The sequence below is a fragment of the Pinus tabuliformis genome, chromosome 2_2, assembly GCF_031772625.1.
Source record: "Pinus tabuliformis cultivar Carrire ecotype Pingquan chromosome 2_2, CPIR1, whole genome shotgun sequence".
Lineage (NCBI taxonomy): Eukaryota > Viridiplantae > Streptophyta > Pinopsida > Pinales > Pinaceae > Pinus > Pinus tabuliformis.
The window spans coordinates 72,866,085-72,891,722 of record NC_142300.1 but is presented as its reverse complement, the minus strand read 5'-3'; the positions used below and the strand labels follow the sequence as shown (position 1 = coordinate 72,891,722).

The 25,638-nt window shown below is 41.7% G+C and overlaps 1 protein-coding gene across 1 annotated transcript in view; it reads right to left on the bottom strand.

Moving 5' to 3' along the window:
• ELM1 (fission ELM1-like protein (DUF1022)) overlaps window positions 1–25,638 on the bottom strand; it is a 159,415-nt gene that overhangs the window by 20,768 nt on the left and 113,009 nt on the right. The window contains exons 4-5 of the mRNA XM_089404303.1: window positions 20,776–20,925; window positions 20,520–20,646 (exon numbers count right to left, since the gene is read on the bottom strand). Of these exons, the coding sequence (XP_089260429.1) occupies window positions 20,520–20,646; window positions 20,776–20,925 (277 nt within the window). The remainder of the gene's footprint in view (window positions 1–20,519; window positions 20,647–20,775; window positions 20,926–25,638) is intronic.

Below are 25,638 nucleotides of genomic sequence, written 5' to 3'. Positions count from 1 at the left end.
TTCTCAGCATCCCATCTTGAAGATCTTCTTGTTCTGATTCCAACGACTTATTACACTGAGGTGTTCCATCAATTAATCTCTCCGGAATGCCACCTCGAGCATAATTAATTAAGTTAGACCCCATAATAATGCTCATTTTTAAAATTGTCGAAATGCGACGAAACAAAAGGCAAACTGCGCGGATGATGAAATATGTCGAGCGAATGCCATTAGATCCCATAAAAAGTCCTCAAAACTCCATCGGGACTCTTGATGACATAAACCTGCTCCACTGACCTGGCCATCCCCTGCCCTAAAAATCCACCCTGGTTGTACTATGAAGAAGAATAAAAATGAGGACATGGCAAGTATTCATAATGAATATCCAGATGTTCTCTTGTTGACAAATTTCTCTAAGAAAAGGTTAAAACAATTCATTATCAGCATCAGCATCATCTGATTACCATAATCCTGGTCAGCAACTCTGACCCATGGTAAATCAACAGCATCAACTAGTCACCATAATTCTAGTCGGTACCTCTGACCCATGGTGCATCATTAGCATCAACTAGTCACCATAATTTTGGTCAATACATCTGACCCCTGGTACATCATCACCATAATGTTGGTCAATACCTCTAATCCATGGTGCATCATTAGCATCAACTAGTCACCATAATTTTGGTCGATGCCTCTGACCCATGGTATACAGACTAGTCTTGGTTCACCATCATCTTGGTCAACATCTTTGACCCATAATGAAACCCTAGAGACACACTCAATCCAATTAAGTAATCCTTGTCCCAATCTCAAAGGCCTCACTCTACATAATTCTAGGCTTGATGCTAAATGTGGTCACTCAACCTATCTGGAGAGTAATTTTGAGCTCAATGCTGAAAGGTACCCACTCAACCCTATGGTTGAGTAATTTTGGACCTTTAGGACCATTCTTCCTAATCCTGGTCGACATACTTGACCCAGGAAGAATGACTATCCTCTGCCAGACCATTCTCCCTAATCTTGGTCAACATACTTGACCCAGGGAGAATGACTGTCCCTGATGCTATCATATCAATACTCTGGACCATTCTCCGTAATCCTAGTCAATATACTTGACCCAAGAAGAATGATTGTCTTTGATGTTGAAACTTCAACATGCCCTCTCACTGAGAGAGGCATTCTCAATCACTCCAAGCTTGTCCTTGAAGTATACAAGCTTCATCCTAAGATATATGCTTTGTCAACAATCTGCTTGACTGTAGAACAGGACTGGAGCCACGTTGCTCCCTTCTGTACCACATCTTGGTACTAGTTCTCAATGTGCTTTGACCTGTCATCACGTTTTTGTACCACGTCTTGGTTCTAAATCTCAACGTGCTTCGACCTTTCATCATGTTTTTTAACCACGTCTTGGTTCTAGATCTCAATGTGCTTCGACCTGTCATCATGTTCAACACTTGCACCTGAACAATTAATCCTGCAAGTAGTTTTTGAAGCCATATTGCTTCACAACTTGCCAATCAAGTTGCAATATTCGGCTTCTACAATGCTAAGTGTGATAGATGCTTGCTTCCTGCTCATCCACCAAATCATAATGAAGCTCAAACTGAAGCAACATCCTAATGAATTCTTTCAATCTTCTGCTCTCTTTGCCCAATCTAAATCTGTATATTCCAATAGCTACATTTTATCATTTTAATCCATATTCAATAGTACCATGTCAGTACTTCAACCTTTTGCAATTGTTGCAAAAATAGTGTTTCATTGAAATTTGCATCTTAATGTTTTGAAGCCTTTATGGCTCTAACATTTCCTTTAGCAAAATTTCACCAAATATTGATCCAAATTGGATCCATAGAAAACTGTCAAGAACCATGACTGTATCAGGTCGAACAAATCTCTAAAGAAATCCAAAACAGCGATCAAAGACACCCTGAACCAGTGGCAATGGTAGCCAACGTGGAACGACGAGGACCTCGGTCAAAGTGCGCTGACCGAGGCCCATGGAGACTACGCAGGAGGTCAAAGTAGCCCCTGGGAGCCCCGGAATGGGAAAAGGAGGTGATTTTTGATGCGCAAATCGCGCATCGCTGGGCGAACAGGGCCGTGAAGGAAAAGCCCGAGCACTCGGTCGCGTGGGGGAACCGGAGGACCGCAGGCGGAAAAAGAAAAAAGCGCTAAACGTACAAGGCGGGACCCGTACTCTCGAAAACAGGCAGTATTGATTGGGGCGCCCTTAAATGGTAAGAGGTTTTGGAGGTGAGAGAAAAGCGTCGTTGGTCAAACGCTATCAGTGGAGCAAGTCAATAGCGCGAAACGTGCGTATGGTGTCGAATCTGGAGGACTCAAATCGGACCGCTGAGATCACGCCCGATGGAGGAAGCGGAACCGACAAGGAATTAAGCCGCGTTTTAGAAGGGATTTGGCGTTTGTTTGACCGCCATGGTGGAGGAAGAACGCATCCACAATATAACTGAAGAAACGAACTAACAAAGCAGGCTGGGGCCGTTTAGAGGAGGACAAGTGGCCACTCCCTGACTCTTCATGATGACGCCGAACAGGGAACTCCAAGCGCAGCTGCAGAAGGTGAATTAACAGAGGCGGAAGAGGAACCGAACAGGCATTGGAATGAATGGCTAAAAGCCATGAACAGAGACAGTCGAATCAGAGTTGAGTTAGACAAAAGTCGAGAGACGAAGAAGTGGAACAGTGAACCCAAAGAGGAGGACTGAACACAGAGAACAGTAAAGCAAAGCAGAAGAGACAAAGGGCCGAGCTGACCAGCGGCAGCATCGAGCACCAGAGAGCTTGAAGATTCAAGCCATCCCATAGAGGAATCTGTCCGGACTGAGCATCACATTTGGCTCTTTCCACTGTAGACCAGAAGGTCACAGAGCTGGTAGGAAGAAGAAGAGTCTGTGTACTCCAGTGGCTTGGGGAATCCAAGAACCACCCTGCCAAGCAAAACCTGCTTCAGGAGAACTCACATTGAGTCCCTGTATTGTAATTTCTCTGCTTAAAGGCACAATAAAACAAGGCCACCACTAAAAGCTAAACCGGAGACGTAGCTCTGGAGAATAGCGTGAACTCCTTATAAAATTTCTTGTGTCTTTGTGTTTGCTTACTATGTTTCTCTGCTGTCTTTCCATTTTATTGTCTGTGTATTGGCAATCTGATCGACCTGTTGCTTCAATAACACAGAACACACACCAACACATGAGTCTGTAATACCTTTTGTTTAATAAATCTTTAACTGATGTCACTCATAGGGTGAATATCAGATCAAGATTCAAGTGGTATCAGAGCTCTAGGCTGCAAGGTTAGACAAGCTTGTGTTGGTTTAGCTGTGAATGCTCACAAGATCAAAGCTCAAATTAGGAGAAGAAGAGTTGGTGGAAACTAATCCTGAAATTGGGAGAGTCTATTCTCAAAAGACAATGTCAAAGGAAGGTTCTGTAGGGCCAGACCCTCAATTCATAGTGTTTCCTAGCTATAAAGTCTATGGTTGAAGAAATGTACAGAGACTTTAGAAAGAAAAAGGTGGAACGTGCATCAGGCTCTAAACAAGATAAAGAAGAAGATGAGTCTCACTTCCATGCCCACTCCAAAGGAAAGGGGAAAGAGGAAAGCTTTCTCACACCTCCTAATAGCCTTGTGCATAATAAGAAAGCATCTTTGATTAAGCTAGATGTTAAATTTGATTTGCCTATATATGATGGAGAGCTAAATGTTGAAAAGTTGGACAATTGGATTAGACAAATTGATGTGTATTGCAGGGTACAGAACATAAACTCAGACAAGAGTAAGATTCAGCTGGCAAGCCTACGCCTAGGAGGCACTGCCTTGGTTTGGTGGGAAGGCAGAACCCAAGCTGATATGAAAAGACATGGCAAGACCATCTCTGTCTAGAGTGAATTTGTTGTTGCAATCAAAAAGCAATTCTATCCATTGGCCTACATGCAACAAGCCATGATGAGTTGGCAAACTCTTCGACAGTTGAAAGGGCAAAGTGTGCAAGGGTATACTCAAGAGTTCAGAAAGAGAGCATTGATGTTGGGTATCTCATTAGACTCACCAGAGACTCTTTTGAAGTACATTGGTGGTCTACACAGCTACATGAGGCATACCATCCTCATGTTTAATCCCACTAGTATAGATGAGGTATCTATACAAGCTACTCATCTAGAAGCTAGAGGAAAGAATGGAAATCCAGAAGTTGGGGGACCATCCCAACCCACTGTAAGCAAGAGCAAGGAGAAAAGAAAACAAAAGTGAAAAGCAAGAAAGGCTAACACTGCACAGAAAGCTAAAGCTTCATGCACTCATTGTAAAAAGGAGCCGCATGATGATGAGCATTGTTGGATTCTGCATCCAGAGCTGAGACCTAAGAAGTCCTAAGGCAAGAAGAAGAAGACAACTGCAGCTATTCAGAAAGATTTGGGGTTAGACTCGGGAGATGAAACAACTATAGCAGCCACAAGTATAAAAGGTTGTCTGCTTTAGAGAACGCTGAAATCAAGAAGCAGGTGCAGGAGTTGCTCGAGAAGGGCTTCATCAGGCCTAGCACATCACCATGTGGGTCACCAATCGTTTTGGTGAGAAAAAAAGATGGCTCTTGGAAAATGTGCATTGATTACCAAGCATTGAATAAGATAACAATCAAAAATCGTTATCCCCTTCCTCGCATAGATGATCTTTTAGATCAATTGAGAGAGGTTGTTTATTTCACCAAGCTGGATTTGCACAGTGGATACCATCAGGTCAGAGTTGCAGAGCAAGATGCATGGAAGACTGCTTTCAAAACAATGCAGGGATTGTATGAATGGCTGGTTATGCCTTTTGGCTTAACTAATGCTCCTACTACTTTCATGAGATTAATGAATGATGTACTCAGACCATTTCTTAATAATTTTGTTATTGTGTATCTGGATGACATTCTAATTTTTAGTAAAACGTGGGAAGAACATTTAAAGCATGTTAAGCAGACATTAGATGTTTTGAAAAGAGAAAAACTTTATGTTAAACTCTCAAAATGTGAATTTGGCAAAACATCTTTAAACTACTTGGGTCATATAGTAGGGGGAGGTGAATTGAAAATAGATCTCTCTAAAGTGGTAGTCATTGTGAACTGACCTAAACCCAGGGCTGCTACAAAAGTGAGAAGCTTCTTAGGAGCAGCACAATATTGGAGGAAGTTCATTTCTAACTACTCCTCGATTGCAGCTCCCTTACATGCTTTAACAGGATTGAATAAGGTGTTTCAGTGGGGAGGCAAACATCAGAAAGCCTTCGACACCTTGAAAGAGAAAATTAGTACAGCACCTGTACTAGCACTGCCAGATCTACAAAGACCATTTGAGATCCAAACTGATGCCAGTGACTATGCCATGGGAGCAGTGTTGACACAGCACGGTAAACCCATATGTTATCATTCTGAGACTTTTAACCCTGCAGTAGTTAATTATCCTACATATGATAAAGAATTGTATGCATTAGTTCAGAGTGTGAAAAAGTGGAAACATTACTTAATGGGCAAAGAGACAGTAATACATACTGATCATCAACCACTTCAATATCTACACTCCCAAACTAAGTTGCAGCAATCAAGACATTACAGATGGATGGGTTTTCTACAACAGTTTCATTTAGTCATCAGATATAAAAAGGGCATACATAACAAGGTTGCAGACATGTTATCTAGACCCATTATAAATGCATCTACCATACTTAAGCATAATTTTGTGCTACATGAAAGCTACATAGAACAATATGCTCAGGATATGGACTTTAAAGATGTATATGCAACTTTGAGTCAAGGAAAAAGAGTAGAAGAATTGGACTATCATATAAAGGACCGACTCTTATATCATTGTGGGAAACTCTGCATTCCACAAACTGAGAGAGTAAAGATAATTAGGGAAGCACATACTTCTCTGATATCAGGTCACTTTGGGGTAAGTAAAACAGTTGCACAGCTGCAAAGATTCTGCTATTGGCCGAAAATGAATGAGACAGTTTCTAGATATGTAAGAGGGTGTGCCATGTGTGCTAAAAGCAAGCCCAGCAATAGAAAACTAGGTTTGTACACTCCATTGTCAATTCCTTCTCACCCTTGGGAAAGTGTTTCCATGGATTTTATTGGAGGACTGCCTAAATCTAGGAAAGGTCATGATTATCTATATGTTGTTGTGGATAGGTTCAGCAAAATGTGTATTTTGATACCTTGTAGTAAACAGGTCACAGCTGAACAAACTGCAAAGTTGTTCTTTAAACATGTATGGGTTCATTTTGGATTACCCGCTTCCATTGTATATGATCGAGACACCCAATTTGTGGGGAGGTTTTGGTCTAGTCTGTGGGAACTGATGGACACCAAACTGAAGAAAAGCACAACTTTTCATCCACAAACAGATGGTCAAACAGAAGTAGTAAATAGGACAGTGATCCAGTTACTAAGAGGATATTGCAGCAAGCATCCTAAGCTTTGGGATGAACACTTGTGTTATGTGCAGCATGCTTACAATAGAGCCAAACACTCTTCTACACAGAGATCTCCCTTTGAGACCCTTTGAGACCTGCTTTGGTTTCACACTAAGGTCTCCTTTGGATTTTGTCTTTGGTAAAGATACCATGGTCGATGGACACAGTGATGTGGACAAGGAACCTAGTTTCATTGAACAAATCCAAGAGATCCACCAGGAAGTAGAGGAACAGCTGGAAAAGAGCCAGGCCAAGTACAAGGCTAGGCATGATAAGCATCAGACGGAGCATAGTTTTCAAGTTGGAGACCAAGTCTGGTTGTATATCAGCAAGGACAGGATGCAAGGTGAAGGTAAAAAGCTAAAGCCCATCAGGTATGGACCTTTTAGGATAGTTGAAAAGATTGGTGAGAACGCTTTTCGCCTTGATTTACCAGCTTACATGCACATCTACTCAGTGGTAAATGCAAATTGCTTGAGATTGTTTGAACCTTCAATGATTGAGGACCCTGAAGAGCAAAGTCAATTGCCTTCTATTAATGACCTGCTACCTGAATACCTCAATGAGTTGCAGGAAGACACAATGCTGGACAGGAAGGTGAGGACAACGTGCAGGGGAGATGTTGAGTACCTCAGGATTGGGCTCAAAGGTTCAAAGCCAAGCAGTGCAAAGTGGATTGAGATTAGACAAGTGAGAAAACAGTACCCTCACTTAGTCGATGCTTAAAAACCAACTTTTGGTGGTCCAAAAGCTTTTTCAGTGGGAAGGCCGTGATCCGAATTGGATCCATAGAAGACTATCAAGAACCATGACTGTATCAGGTCGAACAAATCTCTAAATAAATCCAAAACAGCGATCAGGGACACCCTGAACCAGTGGCAATGGCAGCCAATGTGGAACGACGAGGACCTTGGTCAAAGCGCGCTGACCAAGGCCCATGGAGACCGCGCAGGAGGTCAAAGTAGCCCCTGGGAGCCCCGGAATGAGAAAAGGAGGTGATTTTTGATGCGCGAAGCGCGCATCGCTAGGCGAACAGGGTCGTGAAGGAAAAGCCTAAGCACTCGGTCGCGTGGGGAAACCGAAGGACCGCAGGCGAAAAAAGGAAAAAGCGCTAAACGTACAAGGCGTGACCCACGCTCTAGAAAACCGATAGTATTGATCAGGGCGCCCTTAAATGGTAAGAGGTTTTGGATGAGAATGGAGCGATTCCATACACCGATCAACGTGTGGCAAGCGGAGGTGAGAGAAAACTGCCGTTGATCGTGTGCTATCGGTCGAGCAAGTCAATCGCGCGAAACGTGCATATGGCGTCGGATCTGGAGGACTCAGATCGCACGGCTGAGATAGCGCCCGATGGAGGAAGTGGAACCGACAGGGAATTAGGTCGCATTTTAGAAGGGATTGGAATCCGTTTGACCGCCACGGTGTAGGAAGAACGCATCCATGACGTAACTGAAGAAACGAACCGACGAAGCAGGCTAGCACCGTTTAGAGGCGGACAAGTGGCCACTCCCTGAGCGTTCATGATGACGCCGAACAGGGAACTCCAAGCACAGCTGCAGAAGATGAATTGACAGAGGCAGAAGAGGAACCGAACAGGCATTAGAATGAATGGATAAAAGCCATGAACAGAGATAGTCGAATCAGAGTTGAGTTAGACAAAAGTCGAGAGACGAAGAAGTGGAACAGTGAACCCAGAGAGGAGGACTGAACACAGAGAACAGTAAAGCAAAGCAGAAGAGACAGAGGGCCAAGCTGACCAGCGACAGCATCGAGCACCAGAGAGCTTGAAGATTCAAGCCATCCCATAGAGGAATCTGTCCGGACTGAGCATCACATTTGGCTCTTTCCACTGTAGACCAGAAGGTCACAGAGCTGGTAGGAAGAAGAAGAGTTTGTGTACTCCAGTGGCTTGGGGAATCCAAGAACCACCCTGCCAAGCAAAACCTGCTTCAGGAGAACTCACATTGAGTCCCTGTATTGTAATTTCTCTGCTTAAAGGCACAATAAAACAAGGCCACCACTGAAAGTTGGACCGGAGACGTAGCCCTGGAGAATAGGGTGAACTCCTTATAAAATTTCTTGTGTCTTTGTGTTTGCTTACTGTGTTTCTCTGCTGTCTTTCCATTTTATTGTCTGTGTATTGGCAATCTGATCGATCCGTTGCTTCAATAACACAGAACACACACCAGCACATGAATCTGTAATATCTTTTGTTTAATAAATCTTTAACTAATGTCACTCATAGGTTGAATGTCAGATCAAATATCCATCAAGGAAACTTAGTATAGCATTCCATGTTCTTAAATCTCCAATTGATTGAAACTTGCTAGGATTTTGATGGACAGATTTTCTCTCTTAGCTCGTTGCAATCAAGTCTTCAGACATAGACTTACTCCTTATATGACTCCATATGCCCAGAAATTGGTTGATAAGCCAAGGCATTGATCCTTCATTCTCCATCACTTTATACCTTTTTGTAAATCATAAGAACCATTTTTTTAGGGTTCCATTCTCCTAGGAAATCTTGTATTATGTTTTGGCGACATTCTCTTTGAACTCTAACCTTGATTAATCTAAGAAACCTAGTAATCTTATGTTAAAATTGGCAACTAGGGCCAAACTCCACCTTAGACAGCTCATATGATGGAGATGACATATTTATTGGATTCCTCTTTCCGAGAGGTGCAAGATTGATCTAAAGATCCTCTCATTCTGACAAGTAGAAATGGAGTTATGAATTTATTTCTTCTATGGACAAATTGTCAAGGTCAGCCAGAAGTCTAATGTAGGCTCATGAAGCCCAACAGACGTGTCTCTTCACCCTCAATGTTGTGTATAAATAGAAGATCCCTTTTCCTCGTTAGGACATTTCACAACTCAACATTCCATTCTCTCCCTTCATCTAATTGGGTCGTACAAATCACAGGCAACCTGTTCTTCTCCACATGTGCGAAGGTTTTACTGGGCATTTTGGTTCTCTTTGTTGATCGAGTTACATCTAGCTTTGACCAGCGTTGACCGAGCATTGTTTGACTTCATTTGAATATGATTTTTATGGAAGAATCTCTGTTTGGGCAGGCCACATTCTGGCATAGATACCGAGATTTTTTGTGCAGGTTGACCAACTTTGACCGCAGCGTTGACCGACTTTGACTGAATTTTTCAGGACCGTTTTGGGCTGATTTGGATTGTCTTTGGAGGCCGAGTTGACTCGGTATGACTGAGCTAATTTGGAGACTTTTTGTTGGTTTGACCAGCGTTGATTTTCTGGTTAGGGCATCCTATTGACTGTAGTTTGACTGGACTGTTTTACAGTGATTGGACAAGTAAATTTTGTATATTGTACTCTCTCTCTGTGGTGAACTTTTGAAGAATAATAAGAAGATTTGATCAAAGGGTTTTCCCCACATTGGGGTTTTTCCCTGGCATCTGCCAAATATTGTGTCCTCTTGTCTTGGCTTGTCTTCTGCTTATTGTTTATGTTTTATCTGCATTTACTATCAGTGTTAATGTGATTGCTAATCTAGAAATTGATATTGGGCAAATAAGAAAAATTGAAGTAAATAGCTCTAAAGCATAGAACTTACCATTGTCATCTAAATAACATGGTATCAGAGCTGAGGTGAAAACAAAGCCCAAGCAAGATTGAGAAGAGCAATCACTGAGATTTGTTGGATAAGGACAAGATTCAATGGCCTCCTCATCTTACTTCAAATCTAATGACAAGCTCAATGATAAGTTTGATTATCATGCATGGAAGATGTCTCTTGACTTGACTTTGGAAGAGCATGAAGCTATGGACTATGTGCACGGAAAGATTGTTGAACCTCTGTCAAATGCACTGGTTGCCAATAAGACAAAGTATAAGAAAGGTGAAGTCAAAGCTAAGAAGATCATTAGGGATTCTATTCAGAAGCATTTAGTTGCTTACATCTCCGATTTGGGCACATCTAAGGAGATGTATGACAAGTTGGTTAGCATGTTTAATGCTAGCAATGCAAACCAAGTCCTCTTTCTCAAGAACAAGTTGAAGGACATAAAGACAGGAAAATGAGAAGATATCCAATCCTACTTCATGAGGATACCGAAATCAAAAATGATCTTCTATCAATTAGAGAAGTTATACCTGACAGGTAGCTCACTCTCATTGCCCTTGGAGGTCTCCCTTGTGAATGGGATGTGTTCAACACTACTATCCTCAACAATGACCGGATTCCAGGTTTTGATGAATTGTTGACTAGATGTACTCAAGAAAAAACAAGGATGACAGGAGAGACATGCCTTCAAATAGGAATGATCCTACTACATTCTCCGCTCATGCTAAAAAGAAGAACAATGCAGGTTCGAAGAAGCAATGTCAAGGAAGACCCGGATTCAAAGATGAAGAAAGGGTAGATGCTTCATTTGTAACAGGTTTGGCCCCTATGCTAGGGAGTGTCCTAATAAAAGGGATCCACCTCAGGATGATGACATCAACCGCAACAATTTTAGGGGCAACAACAATCAAAGGAATGGCAGGTTCAACAACAAAGGAAAAAGGAATGCTCCCGCTACTCAACATGGAAATAGTCGACCTCCCAAAAGATCAAGAAACTCCAGGTATGATGAATCTAATGTTGTAGATAACAAGAAAAAATAATTTTATCTTATATCTGCCCTCTCTACTGCCTCTCCTCCGGATACCTTGGGAAATTGGTTGATTGATAGTGGTGCCTCAAGGCACTTCACTGGGTATAAGGAAGCTCTTTCAAATCTGATAGAAAAGGATACAAATTTGGAAATCATTCTTGAAGACAATGCCACCTATCCCGTGAAAGGGACTGGGAATGTTACTCTCCAATTGAATTAAGGTAACATCATTCATCTACAAGATGTACTATATGTACCCAATCTAAAGAAGAACCTGGTACATATCTCGGCAATGGAGGACAAAGGATTCAAGGTGGCATTCATTGATGGAAAGGCACGTGTTTGGAAAAGAAATTTCAAAGAAGCATTTACTCTTGGATTTAGGGTTGATAGCCTATATCAAGTTGGAGGAAGTCCACTGGGAGCTATGTCTTGCGACACATCTCTTCAATCTGAATTATGGCACCGGAGGTTTGCTCATCTTCATTATAAAGCTCTACCTGATGCAAGGAAAATGGTAACAGGTATGCCCGAATTTAAAGTAGAGCATGAAGGTGTTGGTCAGGGATGTGTTGAAGAAAAACATACAAGGGGACCATTCACCTAAAGTGATAGCAAGAATACCGACATTTTGCAATTGGTTCATTTTGATCTATCTGGTATGTTTCCCGTGACATCTTTGGGAGGATAATTATATTATGCTATTTTTGTGGATGACTTCTCTCGCAAAACTTGGATTTATTTCTTGAAGAAGAAAGACGAAGTGTTCACATGGTTCCACTCTTTCAAAGCCTTGGTCAAAAATCAAACAAGGAAGAAGATCAAAATATTGAGGACCGATAATGGAACCGAATATGAATCAAATGAGTTCAATGACTATTGTAGAGAAGCTAGCATTAAGAGGGAGACAACAACCGCTTATACTCCTGAGCAAAATGGGGTTGTGTTGACGGTGTTGGACTCGCCAACATGTCAAGAGGATCTCCCCTGTAAGAAGTCCCAATCAGACCTCAGACCGTTTGGTGTAGGAGTCCCAGCAGTGGATCGTAAGGTAATGCCTTAACCATGATGTCGCACAGAGGCAAGAAAGATAACTCTGTCAGTAGCAAGGGTGTGACCGCTACAGTGAGACAAGGAAGGTGCATGAGAGGTTCTAACACAGGTGGGTTGAGATGAGGGTGAAGGTGAGTTCCAGGTTGAAAGGGATCAGTCCCAACTCGGCTAGGAACACACAACACACAGGACATACATAGCTTCTAGTGGAGCAGTCCACACGGATGCGGCAGTCACAACATACAAGGTAAGATAACACGTACAACACTCACGGATTAGTCCAAACGAGTGCAACGGTTGTTACAGCGAGCTTCATATGAAAGGTTTGTCTGATGTCCGGCAGAGCAGTCGACACGAATGGGACAACATTAACAACATATACAACACATTTCCATTAATAGATTATGCATTACAACAAATGAAATAGTTTAGATGTAGAACACAGGTTAAAGCAACATGCATTACAAGTGTTAAATATTAGTCTTACAACAGATACAATACATGTGTGAAAACGTGTTGGCTCTTATTATATAAAGAAGTGTAAGTTCCAATCATACAATACATCCATGTAAACCCGCTAGCCCCAACAGTGGAACGTTACAGCCACATCTGTCTGCTCCTCCAAAGAGATGAACTAACTCCATGCGGTGGAGAAGCCAAGGCGCATTACAATACTGTCCAAGCTCTTTCCAAGATAGTCTTATCAAAAGCTTGGCTAACCAAAAGCCTTTACAATGAGTTATGAGGGATTATTTATAGCAAAGGGTGGGGTGACCCTTGACATTCCCTTTTGTGACAGTTCAACTACCCTCATGACTCTTCACCTACTCTATGACTGTTACATCCAACTATTGACACTTGACTTACACTTGACATGACTCAACATTGCAATGCCCATGTACTCATGTGAGACAACATCGCTTGAGCAAGCCATGCAAGACATCACTGACACTCGGTCCGCTGTGATGAGACCAACTCTTTGACATGCTTGTGATGGTGAAGGTGATGAGTCGATGCCAAGCTTGGTCGTCCGTGATGGTGTGCATGCACCTCATGGTGACATCTTGCTGAAGCGAACTCTTGCCTCGCATTGGTTCGGCCCCTTCATCCAACTCGTCTGCTAACATGTACATGGTCTTCTTGGGTGCGGTTGAACTGGAAACACACTGATGCAGTGTCTGTGCTCATCTTCAAGTGTGTGTCGATGGTCATGCGCATCAACTTGCCGAAGTACATGTTCAGCTCCAGTTGGACTTGTTTTAGTCTTCGCCTTGGTGAGTGTGCTGAATGGGTTGGATAGCATGCGTGCGCATAATGACATGCATGCTGCTGAATCCCTTGCATGCAATCAACAACACTGCTCACCACGCCTACTCCGTGTCAGTTGCTGGGATGGATCCTTAACTTGTACGGGCGCTGTTTCATCCGTGAGTGCATGTTGCGCCCACTGATATTCCTACTCTTGCTGCAACTCATTCGTTTTTCTGTGCAGCTTCATGTTCTTCCTTGAGTTGCTACTTCAGCACATGCAACTCCTTCTTTGTTCCATTCTCTATCTCTGTGCGATCTTCATGTCGCGTCGTCACCTCATAGCCTGAGTCTCCAAAGTTGCTTTCATCATCAATGGATCTGCTTGAGCTTGCAACTTTGTTCCGCCTCCATGTTGTCAACAACCCTCCTCTTGCATTCGTTGCATCCGGTATGCTGCCTTCAGCTGTTGTTCATGATGTTGCTCGCTATGATGTTGTTGTTGTCATATCTTGATGCCCTTGTCTACGAACAGCTTGATGTCTTCGTGAGTAGGCAAGCTCATAGACACTTGATCGACTGCATCCCCAAGTGTGCTTTGAACAGTGTCTTCGACTCTTCTCTCCTAGAACCATTGTACCTGTGCTATGTGACTGATCATGAAGGTTGCGCAATTTGAACCGGGAGGTTAGGAGACTGACTGCCAAGACCGCACAAGGCACAGTCCGAGCTGTCATGAGACTAATTGGCTGTTGCGCAATGCACAGTCTAGCCTGACTACTGACTGCAGGTTCTTTGACTGCATTGCACAATTTTCTGGGCCAGCAGTCATTGTCCCTCAGGATTGCGCAAGGCAGGCCTAGGGAACAGCTACTGGGCAAAAATGTGCATTTCTGGAGAGGAAGTCAAAGCATTCCCTCTTAGGATTGCACAATGCTATCTTGGTGAGGCAGAGTCCGGGCCAAGGCTGGCCAGACTCGCCGACGGGCAACTAAACGTGAATGTGAATGCGAATGCACGCTAATACTGAGTGTAAGCATAAGTGAATGATCATGCATGCAAATGGTGAATGACAGATTCAGAAAATGGAACAACGTCCATGTGGGTGAGGCAAGTCGCCAAATCGACAATCGTTCGTGAAAAACAGTTTCATGCATGCGACAGCAGTGAGATAGCAACGAAAACTGAAACGGTGCTAAGACAAGCTATTATACATGTAAACCACAACAAGAGTTCAAAGAAATCAAGCAAACAGTACTCATACAAGAGAAAACACAAAAAGCGACAAAAATGCAACACAAGGCATGGGAAGCAGGATTACCCCAAAACAGCTGAGCTGAATGTGCCGACTGCTCCTAGATGTGATGTGGGATGTCAGAGCTGCAAGGTTGATGTGAGGAATGAGCTCTGTGGCGTCCGATTGATGAGTTTTGATAACATCGAGGTTGTGACGCGCATGCCACAAATCTAGGGAAAGCGACACTTGGTGGGAGGTTTCTGAAATGATCCTTGCATGTAACCTCCAACTGCTAAAAATAGATCCCTGAAACAAGGGATGCCTTTGCATGCTGCCTTGGGAGAAGCAACCCATGCATGCAAGTCTGTTTTTCTCGGTCCCGGAGGGAACCGGTCAACTCAGCTACACATGCAAGAGGTTGTTCGACTGCTTGAAGGAAATGTGCATTTCTGGCTGGGAGCTGGGCTGACTACCCAGGAGATTTGCGCAATTTCTGGGCAGAGTAGCTAACTGCTGCCCAGATTTGCGCAAATTCTAGGCTGAGCAACCCTACTAGGGAAATTTGCGCAATTTCTGCTAAGAGTGTTGGCTGGCAGAATTGCGCAATTTTGGAGCCTAGCAGGCTGCCAGACAGAATTGCGCAATTTCTGGAGGGAAGGTTGGTTTCCTTCCAGAAATGTGCAATTTTCCAGGGGAAGTTGCTCAACCTGCAACTGGACCAAGTTTGGGTGAACAGCCTGTGAGGGAAATGCATCAAGTTGTGATCGACAAGCTGCCTTTGTGCATGTAAAACACTGAAGCAAGGCAAGCTGTTGTGAAAAGTTGGTAGGGAGACTCCAAAATGGGCTAAGGCAAAATTTTGGAGGGTGGTTGTAGCCGCTACAACAAGTTGTTGAAATGAAGAATCATTCTATTATAGAAGCCACTTGTGCCATGCTTCATGATCAAGGCCTTCCGAAGTTCCTATGGGGAGAAGCTGCCAACACTGTCGTATATGTTCAAAATAGATGCCCTCATCAAGCATTGGACTCCAAAACTCCTGAAAAAGTTTTCACCAGTAAGAAACCTAATGTTTCTAACTTTAGAATTTTTGTTAGCCCCATGTATTTTTATGTGTCGAAAGAAAAGATAAGCAAATTGGATGCATCTAGGAAGAAAGGAACATTTGTGGGCTACAGTGATACTACAAAGGCATATAGAATCTATGTCCCTGGTCAAAGAGAAGTGGAAATAAGTCATGATGTCACCTTCGATGAAGATGTTTCCCTCGGGAAAATTAGGAACCTTCCTATTCCAAGGAAGGACAAAGAACTAGATACAAGAAAGCAGGGAGAACCACAAGATGAGTTGATGCTCGATGCTGAAGGACCAATGGATCCCATTGATCCACCTCCCCATCAGCCCTACTCAAAAAGGAGACCCTCATGGCTTAGAGACACTCTCGAAGATGTCGAGAGACATATTGCACCAAGGGGGACATTTCGTGAAAGTAAGAAGCCGAATAGGTACCAAGGGTACTTAGCTACCATGAGCAACATTGTTCAAACTGAGCCTTGCACATTCGAAGAAGCTGTGAAGCACCAAGTTTGGAAGGATGCTATGAACAAAGAGTATGAGTCGATTATGAAGAATGATGTCTGGGATGTGGTCCCTAGACCAAAGGACAAATCTATTGTCACCTCAAAATAGCTCTACAATATCAAGCATCGAGCTGATGGAAGTGTTGAAAAGTTCAAGGTCGGGTTTGTTGCTCGAGGTTTCTCTCAAAAGGAAGGTGTGAACTACAATGAGATATTTGCACCAGTTGCCCGATATTCCACCATCTGTTCGATCATCGCCCTTGCTGATTCTCAAGGATGGAATTTACATCAAATGGATGTCAAGACCACCTTCTTGCATGGTTCACTTAAGGAGGAAGTCTATGTAGAACAACCCGAAGGGTTCAAAGTTCATGATCGAAAGACACATGTATGCAGGTTGAAGAAATCCCTCGATGGGTTGAAGCAAGCCCCCCCGGCTTGGTATGAGAGGATCGACAACTATCTGATGAAGCTGGGTTTTACAAGAAGTGAAGTTGATATGAACCTTTACTTTAAGGTTGAAAACGATAGACCTCTCATCTTGGTACTTTATGTGGATGATCTCTCTCTGACAGGTGCAGACCCTCCTATTTATCAATGCAAGAGGGAGTTGACTTCTGAATTCGAGATGAAGAACCTAGGACTGATGCACTACTTCCTAGGCTTGGAGGTCTAGCAAAAGCCAGGTGAGATTTTCTTTCCCAAGGAAAATACATTGTGAAGCTACTTGAAAGATTTTGGATGGTAGACTGTAAGTCCATGACTACTCCGATGGAATTTAACTTCAAGAAGTTATGCGGAAGTGTTTCTCGGCCCGATTTGGGAAATCCTTCTGAGTATCGTCAACTCGTGGGGGCGTTGATGTTCTTGGTGAACTCCCATCCAAACAAATGCTTTGCAGTGAATACATTGAGTCAATTTATGGTCGAGCCTCATCACATACATTGGATTGCTACCAAGAATCTCTTGGGATATCTCTGGGGCACAATCACCTATGGACTGAGATACACTACCAGGAATTTGAGGCTCCATGGTTATTTTGATGCTGACTTGGCTAGCAGTGTGGTGGACTGTAAGAGCACATTAGGATGTCGCTTCTCACTAGGCTTCGATATCCTGGATGAGCAGGAAGCAGAAATCGATTGCTTTGAGCACCGCCAAGGCCGAATATATTGCTGCTAGTATGGCCTCTTGTGAAGTTGTTTGGTCGAGGAAGCTCTTTAGTGAGTTGTTTGGGCATGTGCTGGATACCACTGTGATTTACTGCGACAACCAAAGTAGGATTCGTCTTTCTGAGAATCTCGTGTTTCATGACCACTCCAAGCATATTGATATCAGGTACCACTTTATCCGGGATATGGTACAACGGGGAGCAATAAGGCTCCATCACATTGGGACTGATGAACAAGTCGCAGATATTCTTATGAAGCCCTAGAGGAAGGTAAAATTCTTAACCTTCCGAGAACGACTTGGAGTCGTGGAAAGACCCTCTTATGAGGGTCCCGTTTGAGTTGGATATTGAGCTCTAAGAGCTCTAGGGGGCTTGGCGTACTTCTTGGAGCTATGAGCAACCATAGAGTGAGTGGTTCACCTTCCCCTAGTGGTGCGTTGTGTACAGGGTGAGTGGTTCACCTTCCCCTGTGATACCCCATGATGGTTGATATATGCATAGGATGAGTGGTTCACCTTCTCCTATGGCATATGAGCAGGATGAGTGGTTCACCTTCTCCTGCAAATACATCCTACCCATTTATTCTGAGACTCATGGGAAGTACCTCTCATCTGGCCAATGAGTTGGGAAATGAGGTTAGGGACCATAGTACTAACGATGGACGCATCGTGTACTACCGTACTCCCTATGCTAGGATGTTTGATATTGTTCTAGGATCAGTGGAGACTAACTTCGGGTCAGTGGAGAGTGGAATGGTACACTCTCAATCATTTCTTCTTCATTATTTCTTCATGGTTCAGCAGAGCAAAAAGATAGAGATGGTACAGATTGACAGATGGTTTGGCAAGTGGATTTCTCCATAGTTGAGAGGGAGTGTTAAAATTGACAACTAGGGCCAAACTCCACCTTGGATAGCTCATATGATGGAGATGATACTTTTATTCAATTCCTCTTTCCGAGAGGTGCAAGATTGATCTAAAAATCATCTCATTCTGACAAGTAGAAATGGAGTTATGAATTTATTTCTTCTATGGACAAATTGTCAAGGTCGGCTAGAATTCTAATGTAGGCTCATGAAGCCCACAGACGTGTCTCTTCACCCTCAACATTGTGTATAAATAGAAGAGGCCTTTTCCTCATTTGGACATTTCACAACTCAAGATTCCATTCTCTCTTTTCATCTGATTGGGTCGTACAAATCACAGGCAGCTTGTTCTTCTCCACACATGCGAAGGTTTGACTGAGCATTTCTGTTCTCTGTGTTGACCAAGTTCCAACCAGCGTTGACCAGGCATTGTTTGACTTCATTTGACTGCAATTTTTGTGGGAGAATCTCTGTTTGGGCAAGCCACATATTCTGGCACAGATACCGAGATTTTTTGGGCAGATTGACCAACTTTGACTGCAACAACTTTGACCGCAGCATTGACCGACTTTGACTGAATTTTTCAAGACTGTTTTGGGCTGATTTGGACTGTCTTTGGAGGTTACGTTGACTGGGTTTGACCAAGCTAATTTGGAGGAGACTTTCTACTCGTTTGACCAGCATTGACTTTCTGGTTAGGGCATCCTGTTGACTGCAGCTTGACTGGACTGTTTTACAGTGATTGGGCAAGTAAGTTTTGTATATTATACTCTCTCTCTCTCTCTCTGCTGAACTTTTGAAGAATAATAAGAAGATTTGATCAAAGGGTTTCCCCCACATTGGGGTTTTTCCCTGGCATCCGCCAAATATTGTGTCCTCTTGTCTTGGCTTGTCTCCTGCTTATTGTTTATGTTCTATTTGTATTTACTCTCAATGTTAATGTGATTGCTAATCTGGAAATTGATACTGGGCTAATAAGAAAAATTGAAGTAAATTGCTCTAACACATAGAACATACCATTGTTATCTAAAATTAACATCTTATCTTCCACCTAAACCCTAATTGATCAAATCATTTGATTGGTGGAGCATGAAGTAGAATCATTAGAGAGCTTTTGACTTGGTGTGACTAGGCCATTAGATTTCTAGGATCTATAGCGAGAACTGCCTTTAAGTAAGGGGAGAGCTATCCAGAAGCAAGAAGAGGGTTGGTGAGGTGATATTGGCCCCCTCTGAGGTGCAGTGGGTCTCACACTTGAGCTTTTGGATTTTATCTCCAGAAGTGTGAGATTTTGCTGTAATAGGGACCAAAACAATAAAATTGAACTAAAGTAGCGATGCTCTCTCAGACCTAAAATGCATCAACCAATTTTATTTCAAGGCCTAAGTGGTAGTGCTTCAAAACATTTCAAAAAAAAAAACATTTATGAATTTGACAATACCACCTCTTGTTAGTAGAAAATGTCTCAAACTTTCAAACTCTAGCTTCAAAGGCATTGGATCTAAGTTGATACTACTCCCAAGAAATTGGTCTCCAGTTCAAGTAAGTTTTCACAGGTCATAGAACTCAAGCATGCAGTTTGTTTTCTAAGGAAGATAGCAACTGACTCTTCTTTTTACCTAGAGTCTAATCCTCTACTACTTTGATACTGTACCTCCAATAAATACACATTTATATTCTTGTTTATTAGCTCTAGATTTTCTCTAGTATTCTAGGGAGATGACTTGTGCACCCCTTATATCACCTATTTTGGTAGGTTGTACTTTCCAGTCCAGTCGACCTGTTATTTGGTCATCTACAGATGCTTATATAATTTCATTCATTTCTAAGTTGATTGATTTGGCCATTATATTTGGGATGAAACTCTATTCATCAGATTCAATTCCCTTGGAGATGGGAAAAAGTGATTGGTGCCATGTGCCAGTCCTAAGTGAATTCAATGAAAAGAAACCCCCTGTTGAGGCAACTTATCAAAATGTAGGTACTTGTGATATGTGATTCACCTCTAGAGGGTCATTTTTCCTGCATAAGTGGCCCTCTTGTGCTGCCCAACCTCTTCAGGCCAGTTGTAATGCGTTCAGGTCAGTTGTAATGCCTTCAAGTGAGTTGTATGCTTCTCTTGAGTTTTAAAGAAAGCATTTTCCAGAAAAAAACATTTTCCAGAAAAAGATATAGAAATTTCAAAATTAACAATATCTACTAAAAGGTCAGTCCAACTGTGCTTTCACTAACAACTTGCTACTTTCAAAGACTTAGACGTATAAAAATTCTTACTTGTAGGTCCCCCTATATTCACAACAAGCAATGGCTTTGGAAGTGGTGCTAATTCATCATGCCACTGTGCAGCAGCCATTCGTAATGTTGCAAAATCAGCCTCGTGCAAAGCTCCAACCGTAAGCACCTGCAATTGACAAATTTGAGAATCTAAACACCAAACAGTGCCATCAAATCTGTTTTCTACTGAGGACAACAGGCTCAGCAACTAATGCTTATAACAAAGGAGTTGGTCATTTTCCCTAGTGTTCCATACCACTTTTCTATCTGGTGGCTCTCTAGGAGTTATCCAATTCCATAGAAAACGAGGAACTTGTTGCCGTCCAGCAGGAGTCAAAGCATAAAAATCATGGTGAGGGGTTACCACCAAGTCAAATCGATTGAGCTGACACCTCGGGTGTTGTATCTGATTGTATATCCAAGAAAACAGTCAACACTAGATATATCTATATATATATATTAAATGCATCATTCCAAACCAATTATGTACCTTTACAGCATCGTTATGACAATCAAAGGATCTAGAAGTATGCATACAAAATACCAGGGATATAACGAATAACAAGAATAGGCTTCAAAAAATGTCTCAAATGGAAGGTTTGTACAAATGGATGTGCCTGTGATGTAGAGTATGCTATAATCCATTTGACATTTAAATTGGTGTCATTAACAAATTAAACAAAGGGGCAAAATTCAATGGAATAAAAACAGTTCTTCTAGTACCTGTCTCCTATTTCAGATATATATGGAAACAATAGTGATATATGGACATCTAAAGTGTGTTTTCATTGTCTTTCTTGGAAAATGTGTTATGTTAATAGAGAAAAATTTACAAAACAGAAATTAGAGACAGAAGGGTATATATACAAAAATGAATCATATCCTCTCCTCTGTGCAGAAATAAAATCAGAATAAGGTGAAGCATCTAATTCTTCAGCATATTTGATCAGAATGTATCCTTTGACTAAAACTGCATACATATCTCTTTCCACCAAACATGACAAAAATGTTATGATGTTAAAACCCACTGGCTTCTCATACTTGTTTGGAGTCTTTGGACACCCTTTTTGAAAAGTACATGAGAAAAATTGATCTCCAAATATATTCTCTAGGAAAAGAGAAATGTTTCATGTCACTTGCTTCTTGTTTGTATAGAATTCATGATTCCAACTAACACATTCCATGAAGATAATTAAGAATTACAAGAATGTTCAAGTTTCAAAAGGCATTAACCTTTCTAGCTAGGCATAACAGCAGATGAATTTTTGGCAACTAGGCTAAGGTAACTGGCACTAGTTGAATATCTATTATGACCACATAAAATGTTAAACCTAGACAAAATATTTTGAGAAATTATAAAGTTTAGCTGTAGCATTTGATTAAAAAAATCAATGCCCAAAACACAACACACGAGGAAAAACTGCAATCTTTTCTCTAGATATGACCAGTACCAGTTTTGGAGCCCCGTGCAGAACAGCACTTTCTGGGAAAACTTTTGAAATCAGGGATTTGCTGTTCTTGTAATACATGTGAAGAAAGCATCATTCCAAAGAACTTTGACATTGCTTAGGATGAGATTCCACCATCAACTAATTCTGTATTGATAGACAGCTGGTATGACACATGTCAAATGACTGGATCAAACTTGATGCAGATCATTTACTTGTGTTTTATTTGAACTTTATATAAGATGTGCCTTAGGCACTCCTGATGTAAATGTTAATTTTGGCAACTAGGGCCAAACTTCACATTGGAGTCTTGGACAGCTCATATGAAGAAGCTCATATTTTTATTAGATTCCTCTCTCTGAGAGGTGTAGGATTGATCTAAAGATCATCCCATTCTGACATCTACAAATGGAATTATGAATTTATTTTGATTATGGATAAGTTGTCAAGGTCAGCCAGCAAACTAATGTAGGCTCAGAAGCCCAACAGTCACGTCTATTCATCCACAACATTTGCATATAAATACAAGGTGCCTCCTCCTCATTTGGACACTTCACTCACTTCACAGATCTCTCTCTTCTTGATTGGTTACGGATTTCTGAAGCTTCTCTCTCCACACGTGCGAAGAAGGGACTGTTCTTTTGTTGTCCCTGTGTTGACCAGCATTGACCATCTTTGACCACGGTTTTGTGTGGGTATTTCTGTTTGGGCAGGCCGCAGTTCTGGACACGAAATCCGAGGCTGTTTGACCTCTGTTTGACCAGCATTGACTGTGCTAGGGTTTGCTGCAGCGTTGAATTTTATTGACCAGATTTTACTGGACTTTTTCAAACTGTTTTTGGGCTGATTTGACTTGCTGTTGGAGGCCGAGTTGACCAAGTTTGACCGAGCTGTTTTGGAGGTCAAAATTTGCCCTGTTGACCAGCGTTGACTTTCTGGTTAGGGCTTTCTGTTTTTGTTGTTTGACTGATCAGATTTCACTGTGATTGGGCAAGTGAATATTGTATATTGTACTCTCTCTCTACTGAACTTTTGAAGAATTATAAGAAGAATTGATCAAGGGTTTCCCCACATTGGGGTTTGTCCCTGGCTGGTGCCATATCTCATGTCCTCTTGTCTTGGCTTGTCTTCTACTGTTTTATTTATGTTCTATCTGCATTTACTGTCATGTTAATGTGATTGCTAATTTGGAAATTGACATTGGGCTAATAAGAAAATTGAAGTAAATTGCTCTTAAGCATAGAACATAGTAACATACCATTGTTATCTAAAATTAACATGGAATCAGAGCTGAGGTGAAGACAAAACCCAAGCAAGAGTGAGAAGAGCAATCACTAAGAGGAGCAATGACTGATCAAGGACAAGATTCAATGGCCTCCACATCCTACTTCAAGTCTGATGATAAGCTTCATGATAAGTCTGATTATCATGCATGGAAGATGTCTCTTGATTTGACTTTAGAAGAGCAAGATGTTATGGATTATGTGCAGGGAAAGATTTCGGAACCTCCTTCAAATGCATCGGTTGCTGACAAAGTACAAGAAGGGTGAACTCAAAGCCAAGAAGATCATCAGGGATTCTATTCATAAGCATTTAGTTACTTACATCTCCGATTTGAACACATCAAAAGAGATATATGACAGGTTGGTTGGCATGTTCAAATCTAGCAATGCAAACCAAATTCTTTTCCTCAAGAACAAGCTGAAGGATATAAAGAAGGGAAGAAATGAAGATATTCAATCCTACTTCATCAGGATTACTGAGATCAAAAATGATCATCTTTCAAGTGGAGAAGCTATTGCTGATAGGGAACTTACTCTCATTTCCCTTGGAGAACTCCCTTGTGAATGGCACGTGTTCAACACTACTATTCTTAACAACGACGGGATTCCAGGTTTTGAAAAATTGTTGACTAGATGTTCACAAGAAGAAACAAGGATGATGGAACTAGATATGCCTTCAAATAGGAATGATCCTACTGCATTCTTCGCTCATGCTAAAAAGAAGAACAATGCAAGTTCAAAGAAGCAATGTCAAGGAAGGTCAGGTTTCAAAAATAGAAGGAAGGGAACATGCTTCATTTGCAACCTAAGTCACATGACACGAGACACGGAGGACACGTAAATACGAGTATTCAATACAAAACACAGCGACCTGGAAACAGGGCACGGGGGACACGTTTTATATATATTTAATAAAAATACATATATATACCGAAATATAGTTTTTTATCCATATTAAATTGCAGGTTGCAACTTATCTAATCAAATTAAAATATAATTACTTCTCAAAGTTCATAGTTCACTTTAAAAAAATAAATAGAATCAAAATTTACCATTTAGAAATTAGAATGTGATATGCTTGGTCTTGATTCTTGAATATTCAATGTTCATTGTTCATGTACAACTTACAAGCACATAAGAAAATAACTAAAGTCTAATCCTATTGATTTCCTCTGCCCCTCTTGCGAGAAAATGCCACAGCTTTCCCTTTCCCTCTAGATGTAGATGCTGGTGCTGGTGGAGTTGGCAGTGGAGTTTGCTATGCTCTAGAAGCTGAAGAACTAGAAGTAGGAGCTATAGGAGGTAGACCACGTCCTCTACTAGTGGCAGGGGTAGCCCGGGCGGGTGGTGTCCCCTGGAAACATTACAATCTCCCAATCCTGAAATCTTGAAAAACTGATAAGTCTGCTGCATTTTGAATGAAATCTAAAATTCTACTTTCTCCATATGAAATCCAATGAGGCTGGAACCACTCTCAAACATCCTGAGTCATTTCATGGTAATGTTAAAAATTTAAGTAAAAGGATGAAAATGAAGATTAAGGAGAATGTCACTTTTACTTTAAGAATTTAACATTACCATGAATAGCATATCAATACTAGGGCCTAGACTTGATCATTAAGTTGCCCCACTCAAAAATTATTTGTTTCTTTCAAAAAAAATTGCAGCTTATTCAGGCAACGTTTTCTATCAACAGAATACGCGTTTTCCAGATGCAGGACACGACGAAAACTGGCGAATACGATTTACATTTTACAGGACACGATGAAATACGTTTTCGACACGTTTTAGGGCCGTTTTCATGTCCGACACGTAAAATACGGGACACGGGACCTTGGAGGACGTGTCCTGTGACTTAGTTTGCAACAAGTTTGGTCACTATGCTAGGGAGTGTCCTAATAGAAGGGATACACCTCATGATGATGACAACCACAACAACAACAATTTCAGGGGCAACAACAATCAAAGGAATGGAAGATTCAACAACCAAGGGAAAAGGAATGCTCCCTCTCCTCATCAAGGAAATGGACGCCCTCCCAAGAGAGCAAGAAACACCAAGTATGATTAATCTAATGTTGTTGATAACAAACAAAAAAAAAATTATCTTATATTTTCCCTCTCCACTGCATCTCCTCCGAACACTTTGGGAAACCGGTTGATTGAGAGTGGTGCCTCAAGGCACTTCACTGGGTATAAGGAAGCTCTTTCAAATCTGATTGACAAGGAAACAAATTTGGAAATTATCCTTAGAGACAATGCCACCTATCCCGTGAAGGAAGTTGGGAATGTTACTCTTCAACTGAATTAGGGTAACACCATTCATCTTCAAGAAGTACTATACGTACCTGATCTAAAGAAGAACTTGGTATCTATCTCGGCAATGGAGGA